This window comes from Microtus pennsylvanicus, chromosome X, assembly GCF_037038515.1.
Source record: "Microtus pennsylvanicus isolate mMicPen1 chromosome X, mMicPen1.hap1, whole genome shotgun sequence".
Lineage (NCBI taxonomy): Eukaryota > Metazoa > Chordata > Mammalia > Rodentia > Cricetidae > Microtus > Microtus pennsylvanicus.
The window spans coordinates 133,848,372-133,867,744 of NC_134601.1; the positions used below are offsets into that span (position 1 = coordinate 133,848,372).

Sequence of the window (19,373 nt, forward strand, 5' to 3'; positions counted from 1 at the left end):
TTTAAAAAAATCACATGAAGATTGCTTTAGTCAGAGGTCTATTGCTGTGAAAGACATCATGACCATGACAACTCTTTAAAAGAAATCTTTTAATTGGGGCTTGCTTATAATTTCAGATGGCTCAACATACGCAAATCTATCAATGCAATCCATCATATAAATAAACTGAAAGAAAAAACCATATGATCATTTCATTAGATGCTGAAAAAGCATTCAACAAAATTCAACATCCCTTGATGATAAAAGTCTTGGAGAGATTAGGGATAGAAGAGTCATACCTAAATAGAATAAAAGCTATTTACAGCAAGCCAACAGCTAACATCAAATTAAATGGAGAGAAACTCAAAGCCATCCCACTAAAATCAGGAACACGACAAGGCTGTCCACTCTCTCCATACCTCTTCAATATAGTGCTTGAAGTTCTAGCAATAGCAATAAGACAACATAAGGGGATCAAGAGGATTCAAATTGGAAAGGTGATGGAGGAAGGTCATTGGTTAAAATAAAAGAAGCTGCTTGGCTCTCATTGGTTAGGAGATAGGTGGGAGGAGTAAACAGAACAGAATGCCGGGAGGAAGAGGAAGTGAGATCAGACTCCGCAGCTCTCCTCTCCAGAGCAGACGCCCCAGAGAGACGCCATGCTACCTGCTCCAGGGAAGACGCACGCTATGAAGCTCCGACCCAGGATGGACTTAGGCTAGAATCTTCCCGGTAAGCGCACCTAGGGGCGCTACACAGATGATTAGAAATGGGCTAAATTAATATGTGACAATTAGCCAGTAAGGGCTAGAGCTAAGGGCCAAGCAGTGTTTAAAAGAATACAGTGTCTGTGTAATTATTTTGGGGCATAGGCTAGCCGGGCAGGCGGCTGGGGTGTTTGGGGACGCAACCCTGCCGCCGCTCCCATATTACTACAGATGACGCCCAGACGTGTGGCCAACTGAATCCACAGAAAGCCTGAAAAAGCTTGGGAAAGAGTAAAGCATGTTTTATTGATAGTAGCGATTTCTTGGGTCTACTCTGCTTGCTAGAGGCAAGCAAGCGCTCTCATCTAAGAGAGGCTTCCTGACTCAGCTTCAGCTGCAAAACCTGCAGCTCATTAAGAGGTCCTGCCACGAAACACTTAAATGGTGTTGATGAAAAGATGAACACATGCTTTTCGGTTTTCAGCCGTAGCAGGAAAAAAGCTGCGCCGTTTAAAAATGCCAGCTTTCTGGGCCATCCTGCCAGGGCAAACTCTGACTGTTTGAGACAGGAGGGCCGGCTACAGAGAGAGGACTTGAGTGTTGTCTGTTGTAGCTTGCTGGTTGGCAGGGACCTTGAAATGCTATAAACATGGCTACAGCCAGTACCTCAGCCAAGAGGCTGAAAAGCTAAGGAATGGGCTACATCTAGCCTGCAAAGCCACGCCTTTAGTCCTACTGATATTGCTTGGTAAATTAAAGGCTCTTGTGGTCAGAAAAACAGAGAGAGATACAGTAAAGAGATTCAAAGACAAAGAAAAATTTTAAATGATTTACAGTGTTAAAAATATATACAGACTAAAAGTTAAAATTCTTAAAGTAAACCTCTGTGACTTCAAGGTGTGGTAGCACACGCCTTTAATCCCAGTGCCTAGAAGGCAGAGACGAACAGATCTCTGTGAGTTCAAGGTGTGGTAGCACACGCCTTTAATCCCAATGCCTGGGAGGCAGAGACAGGCGGATCTCTGAGAGTTCAAAGACAGCCTGGTCTACAGGGTTATTCCAGGTCAAAGATATATGCTCAAAAAGCAAAAAGTTAACCTAGGAATGTCACAGCTTAGATTCCTAAGCGCCTAGTGATTTAAAGGCGCAAATCAAAAGTGCTCCTGGATAGTAAAAAATTGCAGATTCACAATAGGACAGATTCAGACCACTAAACGAGTCACACTGTTGGATGAATGTACGTAGGCTTGGGAGAGAGAAGAAAAAGAATATAGAGAATAAAGTTAATGGTTTTTTTAAAAAAAGGTAAAGTCTTTAAAGAGACAGAATAAAGTAAAGTGATAGAGTAAAACTAAGCCGCGTAAAAATGAAAAATTCACAAAGAGTCTGGATTATGTACATTGTGTTTTCTTTAAAATTTTTGACTGTGAAGGAGCTAAGTACAGAGAGACATTTCATTATATGGGCTGCCAAGTGGAACCAGAACGGATATCATGAGGGTATGATTTCAGAATTTGGGTCTAAGGATATGATGCTTTGGAGAGAGTCTTCTTTTGTTTTCACAGAGGACCAGACCCTTTGGATTCCTTCTATCCCGATTTGGTATGATGGACCACGTCCTCCTGAAGGGTTGCTGTGAACATCTTCAGAAAATTGCTTCGCTCAACTGCCAACTGAGATGAAACCTGGCACACAGGTTACACCCTAAATAATCTGATTAACGACGCCCCCATTCAGCAGGAAGCAGTTTGGAGAGAGAAAACTGCGCCCATGTTCCCAAATATGGTTTATAAAACGTTCTTTTACATTTAAAGGGGGATATGATATAGATATGAATAATTTGCATTAGTATAGATTTTGCTTTATTAATAGAGATTTACGGTCAATTTTGTTATATGTATAAATGTTTCTGATGTAACTTTTACTTGATAACTGTTTTGTTATATGTAATTTTGCTATGTTAAAGTTAAAGCCTTTTTTTGTTTAAACCGAAAAAGGGGAAATGATGGAGGAAGGTCATTGGTTAAAATAAAAGAAGCTGCTTGGCTCTCATTGGTTAGGAGATAGGTGGGAGGAGTAAACAGAACAGAATGCCGGGAGGAAGAGGAAGTGAGATCAGACTCCGCAGCTCTCCTCTCCAGAGCAGACGCCCCAGAGAGACGCCATGCTACCTGCTCCAGGGAAGACGCACGCTATGAAGCTCCGACCCAGGATGGACTTAGGCTAGAATCTTCCCGGTAAGCGCACCTAGGGGCGCTACACAGATGATTAGAAATGGGCTAAATTAATATGTGACAATTAGCCAGTAAGGGCTAGAGCTAAGGGCCAAGCAGTGTTTAAAAGAATACAGTGTCTGTGTAATTATTTTGGGGCATAGGCTAGCCGGGCAGGGCAGGCGGCTGGGGTGTTTGGGGACGCAGCCCCGCCGCCGCTCATATTACTACAGAAAGGAAGAAGTGAAACTTTCGTTATTTGCAGATGATATGATAGTATACATAAGCGACCCCAAAAACTCTACCAAAGAACTCCTACAGCTGATAAACACCTTTAGTAATGTGGCAGGATACAAGATCAACTCCAAAAAATCAGTTGCCCTCCTATACACCAAGGATAAGGATGCAGAGAGGAAATTCAGAGAAGCATCACCTTTCACGATAGCCACAAAAAGCATAAAATATGTTGGGGTAACTCTGACCAAGGAAGTGAAAGATCTATTTGACAAGAACTTTAAGTCTTTGAAGAAAGAAATTGAAGAGGATACCAGAAAATGGAAGGATCTCCCTTGCTCTTGAATTGGATCAACATAGTAAAAATGACAATTCTCCCAAAAGCAATCTATAGATTCAATGCAATCCTCATTAAAATCCCATAAAAATTCTTCACAGACCTTGAGAAGACAATAATCAACTTTATATGGAAAAACAAAAAACCTAGGATAGCTAAAACAATCTTATACAATAAAGGATCTTCTGGAGGCATTACCATCCCTGACTTCAAACTCTTTTGCAGAGATTCAGTATTGAAAACAGCTTGGTATTGGCATAAAAACAGAGAATTTGATCAATGGAATTGAGTAGAAGACCCTGATTTTAACCCACAAACCTATGAACACCTGATTTTTTGATAAAGGAGCTAAAAGTATACAGTGGAAGAAAGAGAGCATCTTCAACAAATGGTGCTGGCAGAACTGGTTGTCAACCTGTAGAAGAATGAAAATAGATCCATATCTATCACCATGGACAAACCTCAAGTCCAACTGGATCAAAGACCTCAATATCAGTCTGAACACACTGAACCTGATAGAAGAGAAAGTGAAAAGAAGTACCCTACAACACATGGGCATAGGAGATCGCTTCCTATGTATAACCCCAGCAGCACAGACATTAAGGGCAACATTGAATAAATGGGACCTACTAAAACTGAGAAGCTTCTGTAAAGCAAAGGACACTGTCACTAAAACAAAAAGGTAACCCACTGACTGGGAGAAGATCTTCACCAACCCTGCAACAGACAAAGGTCTGATCTCCAATATATATAAAGAAATCAAGAAACTAGACTTTAAAATGCTAATTAACCCAATTAAAAAATGGGGCACTGAACTGAACAGAGAATTCTCACCAGAAGAAGTTCAAATGGCCAAAAGACAATTAAGGGCATGCTCAACCTCCTTAGCGATCAGGAAAATGCAAATCAAAACAGCTTTGAGATACCATCTTACACCTGTCAGAATGGCTAAAATCAAAAACACCAATAATAGCCTTTGTTGGAGAGGATGTGGAGTAAGGGGTACACTCATCCATCGTTGGTGGGAATGCAAACTTGTGCAACCGCTTTGGAAAGCAGCGTTTCAATTTCTCAGGAAATTCGGGATCAACCTACTCCAAGACCCAGCAATACCACTCTTGGGAATATACCCAAGCAATGCCCTATCATACTACAAAAGTATTTGTTCAACTATGTTCATAGCAGCATTATTTGTAATAGCCAGAACCTGGAAACAACCTAGATGCCCTTCCATGGAAGAAGGGATGAAGAAGGTGTGGAATATATACATATTATAGCACTACTCAGTGGTAAAAAAACAGTGACTTCTTGAATTTTTCATGCAAATGGATGGAAATAGAAAACACTATCCTAAGTGAAGTAAGCCAGACCCAAAAAGATGAATATGGTATGTACTCACTCATAATTGGTTTTTATCCATAAATAAAAGACATTGAGCCTATAATTCACAATCCTAGAGAATCTAAATAAGAAGGTGAACTCAAAGAAAAACATATAGTTATCCTCCTGGATATTGGAAGTATCCAGTATTGTCAGATTGCTGGGCAAGCCGGGTGGTGGTGGCGCATGCCTTTAATCCCAGCACTCGGGAGGCAGAGGCAGGTGGATCTCTGGGAGTTCGAGGCCAGCCTGGTCTACGAGAGCTAGTGCCAGGACAGGCTCCAAAGCTACAGAGAAACCCTGTCTTGAAAAATAAAACAAACAAACAAAAAAAACAAAAAAAGATTGCTGGGCAAAAATTGGGAACTGGGGGTTGGGGTGGGATTGGGGAAAGGGAAGATGGGGAGAGAAAAGTGAGAAGGGGAGGATAGGGAGAGCTTGGGGGAATGGGATGGTTGGGATAATGGAAGGATGGATATGGGAGCAGGGAAGTATATATCTTAATTAAGGGAGCCATTTTAGGGTTGGCAAGAGCCTTGAATCTAGAGCGGTTCCCAGGGGTCCAGAGAGATGTACCCAACTAGGTCCTTGGGCAGCTGAGGAGAGAGAGCCTGAAATAGCCCGATCCTATAGCCATACTAATGAATATCTTGCATATCACCATAGAACCTTCATCTGGCAATGGATGGAGACAGAGACAGAGACCCACATTGGAACAACGGACTGAGCTCCCAAGGTCCAAATGACGAACAGAAGGAGGGAGAACATGAGCAAGGAAGTCAAGACCGCGAGGGGGTCACCCACCCACTGAGACAGTGGGGCTGATCTATTGGGAGCTCACCAAGGCCAGCTGGACTGGGACTGAAAATGATTGGGATAAAACCGGACTCTCTGAATATGGTGAACAATGAGGGCTGCTGAGAAGCCAAGGACAATGGCACTGAGTTTTGATCCTACTTCATGTACTGGCTTTGTGGGAGCCTATCCTATTTGGATGCTCACCTTCCTAGACCTGAATGGAGGGGTGAGGACCTTGGACTGCCCACAGGGCAGGGAACCCTGACTGCTCTTTGGACTGGAGAGGGAGGGGGAGGGGAGGTGGGCATGTTGATTGGGGGGAGGGGAGGGAAAAGTGAGGCAGGGAGGAATTTTTAATAAAAAATTTTAATAATAAAAAATGACAAACTTTATTAGAATATAATAAGAGCCACCTTTGAAAGGAAGGGAGCTAGGAGTCCCCTAGCTTACTAGACACCCAGGGCTTTCCTCTTTTCAGACTCTCTATTCATCTAGATTCATCCCTTTTCTGCCTGTTAAAAATTTGTAAAGGTTGAAATGTCCTAGAGGAGAATGGCACAATCCTAGTGTCTGTTCTTTTTTAAAAAATGATTTATTTATTTATGTATGACTGCTTTATCTGCATGTATGATTTATGCTAGAGGAGCGCATTAGGTTTCATTATAGATGGCTGTGAGTCACCATATGGTTGCTGGGCATTGAACTCAGGATCTCTGGAGGAGCAGCAAATGCTCTTAACCACTGAGTCACTTCTCCAGCCCCCACCATCAGTGTCTACTCTTAAAGGAATCATCCCTGCTTTCTTAATGGATCAGCCTAAGATCACTTAACCCTCCCCCATTACCCAGTCTCAGAAAACATGGAATGCCAATAGGTTTAACAGTGATGTTTTCTTTGCCTGCTTACTGCTGTGGGGTGGTTTTAGGGTGTCAAACAGAGAGAAAGGGACCCTTAGGGCAAGGTCATTAGGGCCCATCCATAAGCTGCTCTAGAACTCAGTTGGCCCTGTGGATCTAGGGCATAGGGCAGGTATTTGATGATGCCATACTACACAGATGAAGCAACATATAACTAGTAAGATCATTAGAATAACTATAACCCCTATTGAAAACATGATAAACAAAACAGTTGTGCAACTTTGCCCTCATTACAGGTAAGAAAACTGGGTAAGAAAACTGAAGGGACTCTCGCTAGCCTGGGCCTGGCAAACACAGCTCTGGCAGGTTTTGCCCTTCTCCCCAGTTCTCTCTACCTTCCTAAAATCTGTCAGGTTACATTCCTAAAGCTAGCCACCAAGGTTTATTCCCTTATTTGGCCACTTCCTCCTCTTGAGGTGACTACCAAGGTCCAGTTATCAAAGCATTGAAATTCAGCAACAAAAATCCCCACTTGGCTCATTTAATTAACATGCCCAATTAAAATTAAACACCTTATCTTAACTTGGGTGCAGTTGTTGTTATTTTACTCTTTTGGGGGCACAATACCCAACTCCCAAAAAATCACATAGGGAGGCTTATTATTACTTATGAATGCCCAGCCTGCACTTGACTTATTTCTAGACAGCTTTCCTTAAATTATGCTATCTATATTTTGCCTCTGGGTTTTTTCCTTTTCTTACTTCTGTATATCTTACTTTCACTCTTACTCCATGGCTTGCCATTTGCCTGGCTGCTAGTTCCTCATGTTCTCCTCTCCTTGTTCTTTTGCTCTTCCATTTCTCCTCTCACATTTTTCCTATTTGTTTTCTCTACCTTCCAGCCCTGCCTCTCCTTTCTCCTGCCTTGCTATTGGTCATTCAGCTCTTTATTAAAATAATCAGCTTCACAGAGTTACACAAATGTAGCATAAAAGAATGCAACACATCTTTGTATCATTTAACCAATGTTCCACAGCATAAACAAATATAACACATCTGAAAATAATATTCTACAAAAGTTGCCCCTTTTGTCTAAAAATGAAAAGTTTTTACTTTAACATAGTAAAACTACATACAAAAAACCAGTTATCAAGTAAGGTTAATTTACAATATTCAGTCCATTTGCATTTAGCAAATTCAGGGAAAACACTCCAACATCCATTCCATCTTAGTGACTTCAAAGTTTTATGCATAATTTACTTTCTATCATAACTAAGGAAAACTATGACTTTAACTATTTAATCTTTAACTCCCTCAAAAATCCCAGAATGATATATTATGTAACAACCGAAACATCTTGTTGCCTGGATAGTCACCCATAGTACCTCTGCAATGTTGAGGCATTCATCTTCAGCCTACAGGCCTAAAATATCTAACAGACTTTTCAGTGAAGCAGGAAATTTGGACTATTCTGCCTTATATTGGCAAAGTTCAGCAGCCACTTTCCTGTGTGCATTGCAGAATATCTGGCAGACTCTTCTGTGAAGCAGGAATTTTGAAGGACTTTCCTGCTTGGTAAAGTTTAGCAGTCACCTTCCTGTGGGTTCTGCATGTCCAATCTGCACAGCACACAGTTAAAGCAGTCAAGGTAAAAGCATTTTCTTGTCCAAATGGCTAACCTTGCCACAATGAAAGCAATCTCTTATAGTATTTCTTCAGTACCCATTATCCTTTTATGAAGTAAATTGGTGCTGCCAGGAACAGATGTGTCTTATTGTCATAAAAAACCTCAGGTTAACAAAACATTTTAAAATACATATTCTGTAGGTCTTTGAAGTGTTTGAAGACCATTTATTTATCTAAAATATATTTCTGTATGATCTTGAAATCATGCCTAACATATCTAGAAAGTTGATGTTATAAATTACTACTAACATGTTTTTTGTTATCGTAAATAGTTTATAATAATAGCTTTCAAAAACTGGAATTTTACCTTACATTTTAAAATGAAGTGTATAGGTAAAATACCTTCAACAAGAGCAGAAACATATATACAGTGTAACAAAATAACTGAGTTTTGCTTCCTGCTGTCTATGGGCAGAGGCATCTTTAGGGGTCCCTGAGAAAATCTGAGATAATGGCCAAGTTCTGAGAAGGCCAGTTATAACCTTTGTTTATGTATGTATATATATATATATGTGTGTGTGTGTGTGTGTGTGTGTGTACATGTGTGTGTGTGTATATATATATATATATATATATATATATATATATATATATATATCCCGCCAAGATTCAGGAAATCTCCCTTAAACAAACCTGATCCATTACAAATGGATCCATATTACATATTGATTCCTTTGGAAACAAAAGCAAAACCTCTTCCCCAGAGCATTTTTGACTTCCATTTGACAAATACATTTTTTGACTTCTTTTTTAAAGTTAAGATAGCCCTACAGTATCTAGGCTGGCTCAATTTTGCAGTTCTGTTCACAATCCCATGTCTCCTACAATTGTCTTTTGCTCATCAGCAATCAAAAAATTCAAAGTCAACATAATAACATACAGGATCCATATGGCCTGTGTATTGCCTGTCTTTATGTGGTTTTTTTAATTAATTAATTTATTTATTTATTAAGGATTTCTGCCTCCTCCCCTCAACCGCCTCCCATTTCCCTCCCCCTCCCCCCGATCAAGTCACCCTCCCTCATCTGCTCGAAGAGCAATCAGGGTTCCTTGACCTGTGGGAAGCCCAAGGACCGCCCACCTCTATCCAGGTCTCCAAAGGTGAGCATCCAAACTGCCTAGGCTCCCCCAAAGCCAGTACGTGCAGTAGGATCAAAAACCCCCTGCAATTGTTCCTGATTGTCTCCTACAATTGTCTTTTGCTCATCAGCAATCAAAAAATTCAAAGTCAACATAATAACATACAGGATCCATATGGCCTGTGTATTTCCTGTCTTCATGTGTTTTTTATATTACTTTTACTGTCTCTTTAAAGACTTTATTTTACTTTTTAAAAATATTTATTTTTTAACTGCCTATACCCATTTTCTTTTCTTTCTTAAGTCTATGTACATTGTAAAATACACTAGAACCTCTCTGAATTTCTTATACTGCATATTTTTTTAGCTTTTTTGTGAGCAAAGAAAACCCTATTAATCAGAATATCTTTGGACCTCTTGGGCCATGAAAGCCAAGTCTAAAGCTCACAGCCTGGTTGGAGGTTCATGAAAAAGTACTGCATTGAACATTCCTAGCTATAGAATGCCAGTACCATGCCCTGTGGCAGGTGTTTTACTTAATTTTTTGTTCCTATTTACTAGCTGCTCTAGGGTCACAGTCCCGCAGAAACTCTTAAAGGAGCTGTATCCTCTCCCCCAAAAAGCTTTCTTAGGTCCTATGGAAATTGGCTCGTATTGGTATGCAAATATGTAGTTGGTGTTTATTTTTTTTCTTACTCTTTGGCTCTTTTGAAGGGTCCACCACCCAGATCCCAAGTAAATACACAGAGGCTTATTCTTTCTTATGAATGCCCCACCTTAGCTTGGCTTATTTCTAGCCAATTTTCCTTAACTTAAATTGTCCTATCTACCTTTTGCTTCTGCACTTTTTCCTTTTCTTACTTTTGTATATCTTTTACTTTTACTCTGTGGTTGGCTCTGTGCCTGTGTGCCTGGCCCCTAATGTCCTCCTTTCCTTGTTCTTTTGCTCCTCCAGCTCTCCTCCCAGATTTCTCCTATTTAGTTTTTCTGCCTACCAGCCCCACCTATCTTCTCCCCTACCTTGCTATTTACCATTCAGCTCTTTATTAGACTAATCAGGTGTTTCAGGCAGGCAAAGTAACACAGCTTCAGAGTTAAACAAATGCAACATAAAATAATGCATCTTTGTATCATTAAACAAATGTTCCACAACATAAACAAATGTAACACATCTTAAAATAATATTCTACAATACATGTTTTTTCTTTTATCTTTATATACTGCCATTTGCCTATGGGCCAAGTCTGTCTTCTCTCTATCTATATGTAGTTCTTCGTGCCCCATGACAAATACCCTTCCTCCTTTCCCTTGTTCATTTCCCCTTCTCCCTTGTCTTCTATCTCCTGTCTTTGTCTCTTATTCCCTGCCCTTTGTCCCCCTGGGGCAAATAAATCTCCTCTGTGCTGAGAACTTGGTGTGGGGGAGGGAGAGCTTTAGTGATGAATTATAAACACAATCAAGTATTCAATATACAATTTTTTTTGGTTTTTCGAGTTTTTATACTTCATGAATATACAGTGCTTTCAAAAGAACATTTAGGAGTAGCTTCCACAAGTTTCTCATGTCAACACATTGTTTACTTGCAGATCTTCAACTTTTTGTAAATTCAGAAAAGTGGTCCAAGTCCACAGGAGGAAAAAGCCATGAAGTATATGTCCTTGTTTGGCAGTATTCAGCTGCATGTCTTCACACAAACTACCATCTTTCTTTTGCCTGTTTTCTCACTAGGATACGCTCATGGTTAGGAGGGCCTAACTATTAGTGAAGGGCTCTTACATAAGTAAGGGTAAAAGTACTAATCTTCTATTGCATATGAATGAACTTTATTTTCTGAATTGTCTGAACCTACAAATAGGTGCTGTGTTATCATTTGCATATAATAAAGAAATGCATTGATATGAATGAGACTATACTTTGGAAGAACATTAAAAAGTTTTTTCCAATCTGTGCAGGAAAAACTAAATGTTTTTCTAATAAAATGTTCATTAACATTCTGTAGCCTGTTTTCTGCTGATAATTCACTTTGCTATGCATGTTTTTAATTTCATGTAATCCCATTTGTCAATTGGGTGGAGGAAGGGGTCAATAGGAAGAATAAATCATAATTGGATAGGGGAATAGGAGATGAATTTGAACAGAAGCGCAGTATTATAAAAATGTCACAATGAAACACATTACTTTGTGTGTTAATTAAAATAAAACTAATTAAAGATTTGGAACAATAAAAATTCAAGCTAAAGCCGTGATCATGAAATCTTTGCTTTGTTATGAGACAGAATGTTTATTTAGCTTTCCTAGGCTCTGGCTTAGTATGCCAAAACATATCCTTGTGGCTGCAATCCCCTCACTTCTCAGTGAGTGGGGCCACTCCTTTAGCCTGGTATGCCTGAGACAGGACAGTGGGTGTGAGAAGAATGAGAAAGTTCAAGACTGTTCTAGAATATAAAGAAATAAACATTGAAAGGACACTTGATCAGTGTCAGGAAGTCCTTTTTTGCGGAACCTTTAAACAGGTTTATCTGATGAAGGGACCACTACTTTTAAGACATAGGCACATTGCCTGGGAGACATTGTGCAAACTTCAGTGCTTATGTCCCATTACCAAGGACATTTGGTCTTTGGTGTTGTCACCAACAACACTTTTTCAAACTCAAATCCTTGCCCAGATAAAATTAAAGATACACAATCTGTGAAGCCCAGTATAAAACAATATTTCACCCCCAGTACTCAGGACATTTTCTGTGAATATCTCATGATAAAATAAAAGAAAGAATTATTGCTTTTAATGTAAATACGTTTCCTGGATGCAGAAAATAAAAATGCTACCCAAAAGGTAGATCTTGGCTGAGCTAATATTTTAGGATTTATTTACTCCACAGAAAAGTAAGTATTGAGGATGTCCACCCTATCAAATGTTTGGAGTATGCCTGTCCCCTATGGCAGAGATTATATGTGAAATCCACCATGAACACTTCTGAATGTCCTAATACTAGAGGACAACTAGAAAGAGGGAAAATAGATTTTAATACCTTAAACAATATTCACTAGGTCCTTTTTAAAAGACTAAAGACAGCTGCTGAAAAGATTTTCCTCATAACCCAGTCAGCCCCAGATATTTAAAAAAAAGTTATAAAAGTTAAAAACTTATAAGCAGCTCCCAGTTTCTAGAGATAATTCAAAGGGTGTTTAACAGCAGAGAGTAGACGAGAACTTTTGCCTAAACTGAAAGCCTTCGTCACCTTCTGATGATAAGACACAGTTAGAACTACAGGCATCCAGCAAAATTCTGGTGTCCTATCCTTTGTCAGAGGAATATCTCCTAGCTGGAAGTTCTGCCTCCAACCAAAAGATGCAGTTAGATTATCTCTCCAGACTGAAAACAAAGATTCCTGGGGGTATGGACAGAAACCAACCCCCCAGGACTGGTCCAACATTAGTTCAGCTACCCTGTCCAGATTAAACAATACCCAGTGACCCTGGAAGCAAAAGGGAATTTGCAGTCATATTGCCTGGCTTGAAGAGACTGGAATCCTGGCGCCCTGCCAGTCACCCTGGACTACAGCTCTCCTGCCTCCGAAGACACCTGGGACCTCTCATTCTCATGAGTCTGACTCTCCCAGAGAAACAGGTGTACACTGTCTTGAACCAGAAAGATGCTTTCTTTAGCCTTCCACGGGCAGAGGTGAGTCAATGTTGTTCCTACCTGTCAAGAATAGACCACTAGCACAGTTTAAAGCCAAATCTGAAGCAAGCTTTAATTAATACTGGCCAGGTTGATGGACTCTCTGGCCAAATCCATCTCTGTTTTCCCAGAAAATGGCCCCAAATCACATTTTGCAGGAGCTTAAAAAGACAAAATCCATAATTCACTGCATTTCCCATGAAGTCCAATCAGGGCAAGCATACATCCTGATGTGCTTCCTGCCTCCATGCCTCCCGCCTATATCCAATCAGGGTCAAGGGTACATTCTGACATATTTCCTGCCCACATACCTCCCACCCACATCTGATCAAGTACATCTGGTGCAGTTGGGACAAACAAATTTACTTAGGGGAGTGAAAACAAGTGGCTTGCTATCTCCTACTAACAATTGTTATCCTTTTTTTAAAGATATAAGGGTGGTCTCACAAGGGACAGTGGTCCAATGAGGGGCAGCTGGTCCCAAAAGTGGTAGCAGTGGGTGACCCGAGGCCTCAGTGGGTCACCTTGGCGAGTGGGAGACCATGGTGGGTGAGAGACAAACAGATACATCATTCAGAGAGAGTTTGAGTATAGAGTTTATTCAGTGGGTTATGGAAGGGAAGGGGAAGGGGGAGAGGGAGAAGTGGAAGGAGAAGAGAGAGAGAGAGAGAGAGAGAGAGAGAGAGAGAGAGAGAGAGAGAGAACAGAAGTTACCTCTTTGGAAGAAAGATGGAGAGAGAGTGCAGACTGAAGGAGGCAAAATTTCTGCTTCCCTCTGTGGAAGGGGAGGGTTTGGGAGAGAGCAGGGTTTGTCTCTTAAAGGGACAGGGCACCCAGGTGACAGACAAGGCCAGCACATCATAACATTCCCATTTCTTTGTTATAATAAAAAAGTGGGAAGTTAGGTACAACAGGTCAAAGGAATTGGGATGATGGATTCTCAAGACTGCTTCCTGCTTATTTGTAGGTGTCATCTTGGGGAGACCTGAGAAAGGTCACATCCTGGGGTAGCTGGTCTCTTTACTCCTGTCCAGGATTTGTGGTCTGGAATTGTCTGGTGTCTCTTGCACCTAGCAAGGTGTTGTCAGAACAGAAGACAAAGTTAAGTTTAGGAAGAGAAATAAAATTTCAGGACCAGGGAATTGAGAAGGGTGTTTCTGACCTGTTTAAGGAGGATTCTTCAGTTCAGGTCCCTGGAACTCACAAGAATTCTTTGGATTTGTGAAAAAATAAGCATTAGACATATACTTTGTATAAACAGTAGCATATTTATGTCAGATTGGCTGTGACAGATATTTTTGCACAATGAAAAGTATTTTTAAGTCTAAGGAAGGCAGCGTGAGAGAAATTTGATAGCTTCTACTTGTCCTCACACCTTTATAACTCGCAGGTAGGTATACATCTTAATAACTTGTATTTGTAATTTACTGAAATTTGTTTGTGAGATTGTCCTTTTAAATTGACAAAACCTCTCAGCTGTCAAACTGCATCAGAGATCTTTGAGGAGGATAAAATTTTGCTTGAATTACTGATTAAAAATTGATAGAGAACTTACTTGATTAGCTATCTAGAGTCCCTCTTCAGGGTCCTCCATGGTAGCTGAAGGCCATATTTGCCTTCTGCTGTTTAGCGCAGGGCCTGCCAGGTTTTAGAAGATCCATGGGCTAAGAAATCTGTAGGAAGACAAACCTACCTTTACCTGAGCAGCTAGGCTGTCAATTCCAGTGATTCTGCCCACATCTGGAGATTTTCAGTTTAGGGAAAGGCAGTTTTTCCCAGCCTCCCACCCTCGTAGGACCCACAGAGGCCTCTGGTGGTGGGACTGGCTACCCCTCGTGGTCTGCTGCTGCTCCTTGGAAAACTGTACTGTTTTATCTGAACCATTACAACAATGGCCGCCAGCATTTCAGGAATTATCTGTCCTTGGGCAAGTGGCTTGCAGATCACAGGCATTTTTGTTTCACTCTCTTAGGCATAGTAATTAAGACTTAAAATTTGGCTCTCACATCAACCCATCTTTGTCTTTAAATGGACAGACCCAGTAGGAGGTTTTGGTAGGCAATATGCCTGGACCAGATTGCACCAAAATTTAAAGACATTAACTTCAGACTTCTTGCCCTTCATTCAGAGGTTTCCTGAAAAAAATAGATTATAAAAGGGTAACTGAGAGATGACTGTGAGAGACACAGACCTTGAGATGTAGGAATAAGCCCAGCCCCTTAGGGGGCGTGTTCGCCTCGGGCGAATGTTTACTTATAAATCCGGCCAGAGGGAGCCTGCATGCCCCTTCTGCTTTCCTGGTCTCCGTGAGAACAGTGGCTCTGTAAGTCTATTTCCCCATTAAAGTTGTATATATTTTTACAATCTGTCTGCATTCATTTATGCCGTTACATTGAGATACAAAATATCAGTTAAGAAAGCTCAGCTTTGTGGAAGGCTGCCTATCTTGGCTGCCAGCTTCAGGGAAGCAAAAGGAGCCTGTCTCAGAGTAGGATTGCTGCCATCCTTCAGATCCCGACTCCAAAGACTAAGAGACTGGGTCAAGCATTCCTAGGTGCCCCTGGATATCACTGCCTCTGGACACCAGAGTTTGTGAACAGCAAGACCTCTATACACCAACACAAAGTGGGGTACTAAACTCCTAATCTGGACCAAACAAAAGACAAATGGGGTTTTATACCAAACTTTGGGGCCATGGGAATGCACTGTGACATACATGTCTAAATGGTTGGACCATGTAGACACAGAAAGGCCCACTTGTTTAAGAGTTGTTGGTGTTACTACTGATTTAATGAAAGAAAGCAAACAAGTTAACTCTGGGTCTGAATCGTAAACTCACTTCTGTGTTCAATCACTCATGGTGATGTTGTCTTTAGCAATATACCCTTGTCATCAGTTTGTGGAGAGAAACTATAGCCATTTGCATCAGTTTCTTCATCCAGAGCTAGCCTCAGAAAAGATCTCATGAGTATTTTATGAGGTTACATGAATGTAAACACATTATTAGCAACTGACACATATGGTTATTGAGATTCTAATTTTAAAAGAAAGTACTGAATTAGAGAAGTTAGAAGTAGGAAAAATAATCAAGGAATGCAGTTGAATACATAAGTTTGGTTGGGTTTGCTTAAAATATTTTCTTTGAATAAGTAGTTCGTATGAGAAACTATGAGCCATGTGTGAGTAATCTGGGTGGAAATCTGGGTCCCTCTTCAGTTCTGTTTCAATTAGAGTTATCTGTTTCTGCGCATCAAATCATCATGAAATGTAGTGGCTCAAGACATTGCTTTATTTTTTATCCCTTTCCATTTTTCAGGTTGAGCTACCTTAGCAAGTTAGAGTCTCACTTGGAAATTCTTATGCAGTCAGAGTCAGAAGCTGGCTTAGTCTGCAGATTTCAAAAGCTCTGCACTCACAGACACTAAGCTCACAAAGCTGACAGCATTTGGTTGTTGACAAAGGCTGTAGCTGGGCCTGACGGCTAGAACATTTAAATTAAATTTATGTTGCTTGATATCACAGCTCAGCAAATGGGTCATAAGAGATCCCCCAAAGGTGAGTGTTCAAAAGGACCAAGTGGAAGCTTCAAAATGTAAAATACAGTTTCAGGCCTTCAGTTCCAGAGTATAACTTCTACCACATCCTACTGGTCACACAGAGTTAACTCCTATATGAGATGCAACAACACAAGAGCAAAAACAAGAGAATTCTTGGTTGCCACAGAAAAGTGAGTGCCACTCATTGCATCCTTATGCTGATCTTGTCATGCTGGGAATTGTCATGTTTCATGAGTGTTACAGCTGGCTTGGGAGTATTTAATTACTCTCCCTCCCTTGGCACCTTGCACTGTATTTTCTGGAACCATGAAAGCTAGACTACAGGAAAGAGGCTTTCAAGTCACATCCAGGTCAAATCATCTTAGTTGTGTGTCCTAAGTATGTGGTGTCTTCAGCTAGAGGGACCCACCCTCAACCCCTGAGAGACAAGGGGTTGTCTATAATCTATATTGTTTGGGAGGTCACTTGAATTTATCTGAACAACCATTTAAAAGTAGGTTTCTGGTGCCCACTCCTGGGATTTTGCTAATCTATCATTCTTATGGGGAGCATTGCCAACCCAATTGGCTCAACTTCCTTTAATACACACACACACACACACACACACACACACACACACACACACACACACGCGCGCGCGCACGCGCACTCACACATGTACACATGCACACATATACATTTATGTGTATTGTGTATGATTTTAGGTAAATATAACATAATATTGAATACACATATCCATAGAAACATTCTTTGAAATATAGGTCAAGACAGAAACAATCTGAAAGTCCATCAAAAAGACTGCGATAAATAAAGCATGTGTATTTTTTGACCACACTATATAGAATAGGATGGAGGTGACTGCTGGTGGGCCACTCCCTTCCTTGTCACAGTGGAATCTAGGGATTCACTTCAGATCTCCTAGCAACTGAGTAGCCTCAACGAAACAAATCCCTGAGGCTGATGCCGTGACCACAGACAGGAATATGGGAGACCACAGACTGCCAGGGAACAAGGCCGGGCGGACACTAAAGTCAACATCTCAGGACACGACCAGCAAGTCTGTGTGGAAAGACTCTTCCAAATATTTCTTAAAGCACAAGAAAGATCAGCTGAGGTTGCCCACCTCCGTGGAGGGCCAGCACCGCCTCCATGTTAAGGAACGGCCAGATGATTTCAGGAAAGTCGGGACACCAAGTGAAGTGCTGACCCCACGCAGCACGGAGGGTACCTTTTTCCCTACGATTTCTCGCGGAATGCGCAGTCCGGTCGCCAACAAGAACCAGAGAAAGCTGATTGAGGACTCAGGGCTGTATCAACCACTTTTGCCAGTTCAGCAAACACGTAGAACCTTCTGGGACGACATAGGTTTCCGCCAGAATCAGAATCTGTTTGGTCCCTGGCCTCGAGGAGAAGAAACTTCTGCAGACATATTAATAAAAATGCTGGAAACACCGAGACCTAACCGGATGCAGGAGAACAAGTGGCTGTATTGGGAAGATCACAGGGAAGCAACCAAGCAGCCCACCAACTCTGGCAAACAGTCTCAAGGGAAATTAGATCTGGACCCCTACAAGCTTCCTTGGTCATGTGAAGGCAGACACAAGAAACAAGATATGCTTAGCTCTATTTATTATAAATATATATACAAAGGAGGGGATGACATCTGTGACTGTGCTGAACCTTGGCAAGAGCCCAATCAACAAACTGACACGGGCTATGAAAACCAACCAAGCTATGAAGAATCACCTGTCAAGAAAACTGGTCTGCCTACATTTGATCACAGATACGGCAGGAAAACGAGTAAAGTGAAGGACACCAGACTCTATAAACAAGATCCCAACTTTGTTATAAAACTCCAAACACCACAAGATTCTTATAAAACCAGCAAGGAGACTAGGTATGAATCACCATACTTCAGAAACAACCAGTTTGAAATACTAGAAAATGAAGACCCTATAACAGATTCCAATGAACTTGTACTTCAAATTGAAAACCTTGGTAATTCAGAAAATGCTGATGAAGCTTATGATCCAACTGACTGGAAATACTTCATAAGCAAGGAGGACACTGCACTCAGCAGCCTTGAGCTGATGTATATGAAGGGATGGAGTAATGAAAGGTCTACTCCTACATCAAAAATGTTTAAAGACTATTATTGGATCATGGATACAGATGATGACGACGACGATGACGATGAGGAAGAACATAAAGAAGAAAAGAAAAAGTGAAGAAAAAAAGAAAGAAAATAACTAGATGATTTCTAATTAGGAATTATTTGGTTATATTTAGTGCTCATTTACAATCAATTAAATAATGCATCATGAAATAATTTTCATTGAACTTCTGCCTTAACATCTGCCATAACACGAATATGTTAGATACTTCATCAACTATGGGATAAACACTCACATGTACTTCTTCCACATTTTTTGTAGCATTGAAGATATTACATCATTACATGAATCATTTATAAGAATGCATAAATTAGTCTAAAGAAGATCCAGTGATGACACTAATAACGTAAGAATCGCAAAACACCACAACTGCACAGAAGAAAAGGAAACTTTTACAGCTATCTGTGGACTGAAACATAATGAAATAACTAGCAATTATTTCTGTCAACCAAAACTTGAAATTGATAGACAAATAAATGTGAATTCATCTTCTGTGATAGTAATGTTATTAATAATTTTAGTTTCAAATTCATTTTAGTGTTTACAACAATTTCAAACTTGTTTCTGTACAGAACATTCACAAAGCAGTGGATATTTTCATTTATTCTCTTTGTACATGTTCTGTGAGAAAAGGTAAGATTTAATATTTTCACAATTAAATCCTTATCATATGGGATTTGCAAATATTGCA

At 40.5% G+C, this 19,373-nt stretch overlaps 1 protein-coding gene across 1 annotated transcript; it reads left to right on the forward strand.

Annotated features, from left to right (window-relative positions):
* The first annotated feature begins 17,491 nt into the window (after window positions 1-17,491).
* Window positions 17,492-18,736, forward strand: LOC142840219 (protein FAM47E-like). Its single transcript, XM_075956833.1, has one exon. The coding sequence runs from the start codon at window positions 17,492-17,494 to the stop codon at window positions 18,734-18,736; it is 1,245 nt and encodes a 414-aa protein (XP_075812948.1).
* Window positions 18,737-19,373: the final 637 nt, after the last annotated feature.

Excerpts from the sequence above, each read along its gene's own strand:
- LOC142840219 (XM_075956833.1), top strand. The coding sequence starts at position 17,492 with ATGGGAGACCACAGACTGCCAGGGAACAAGGCCGGGCGGACACTAAAG.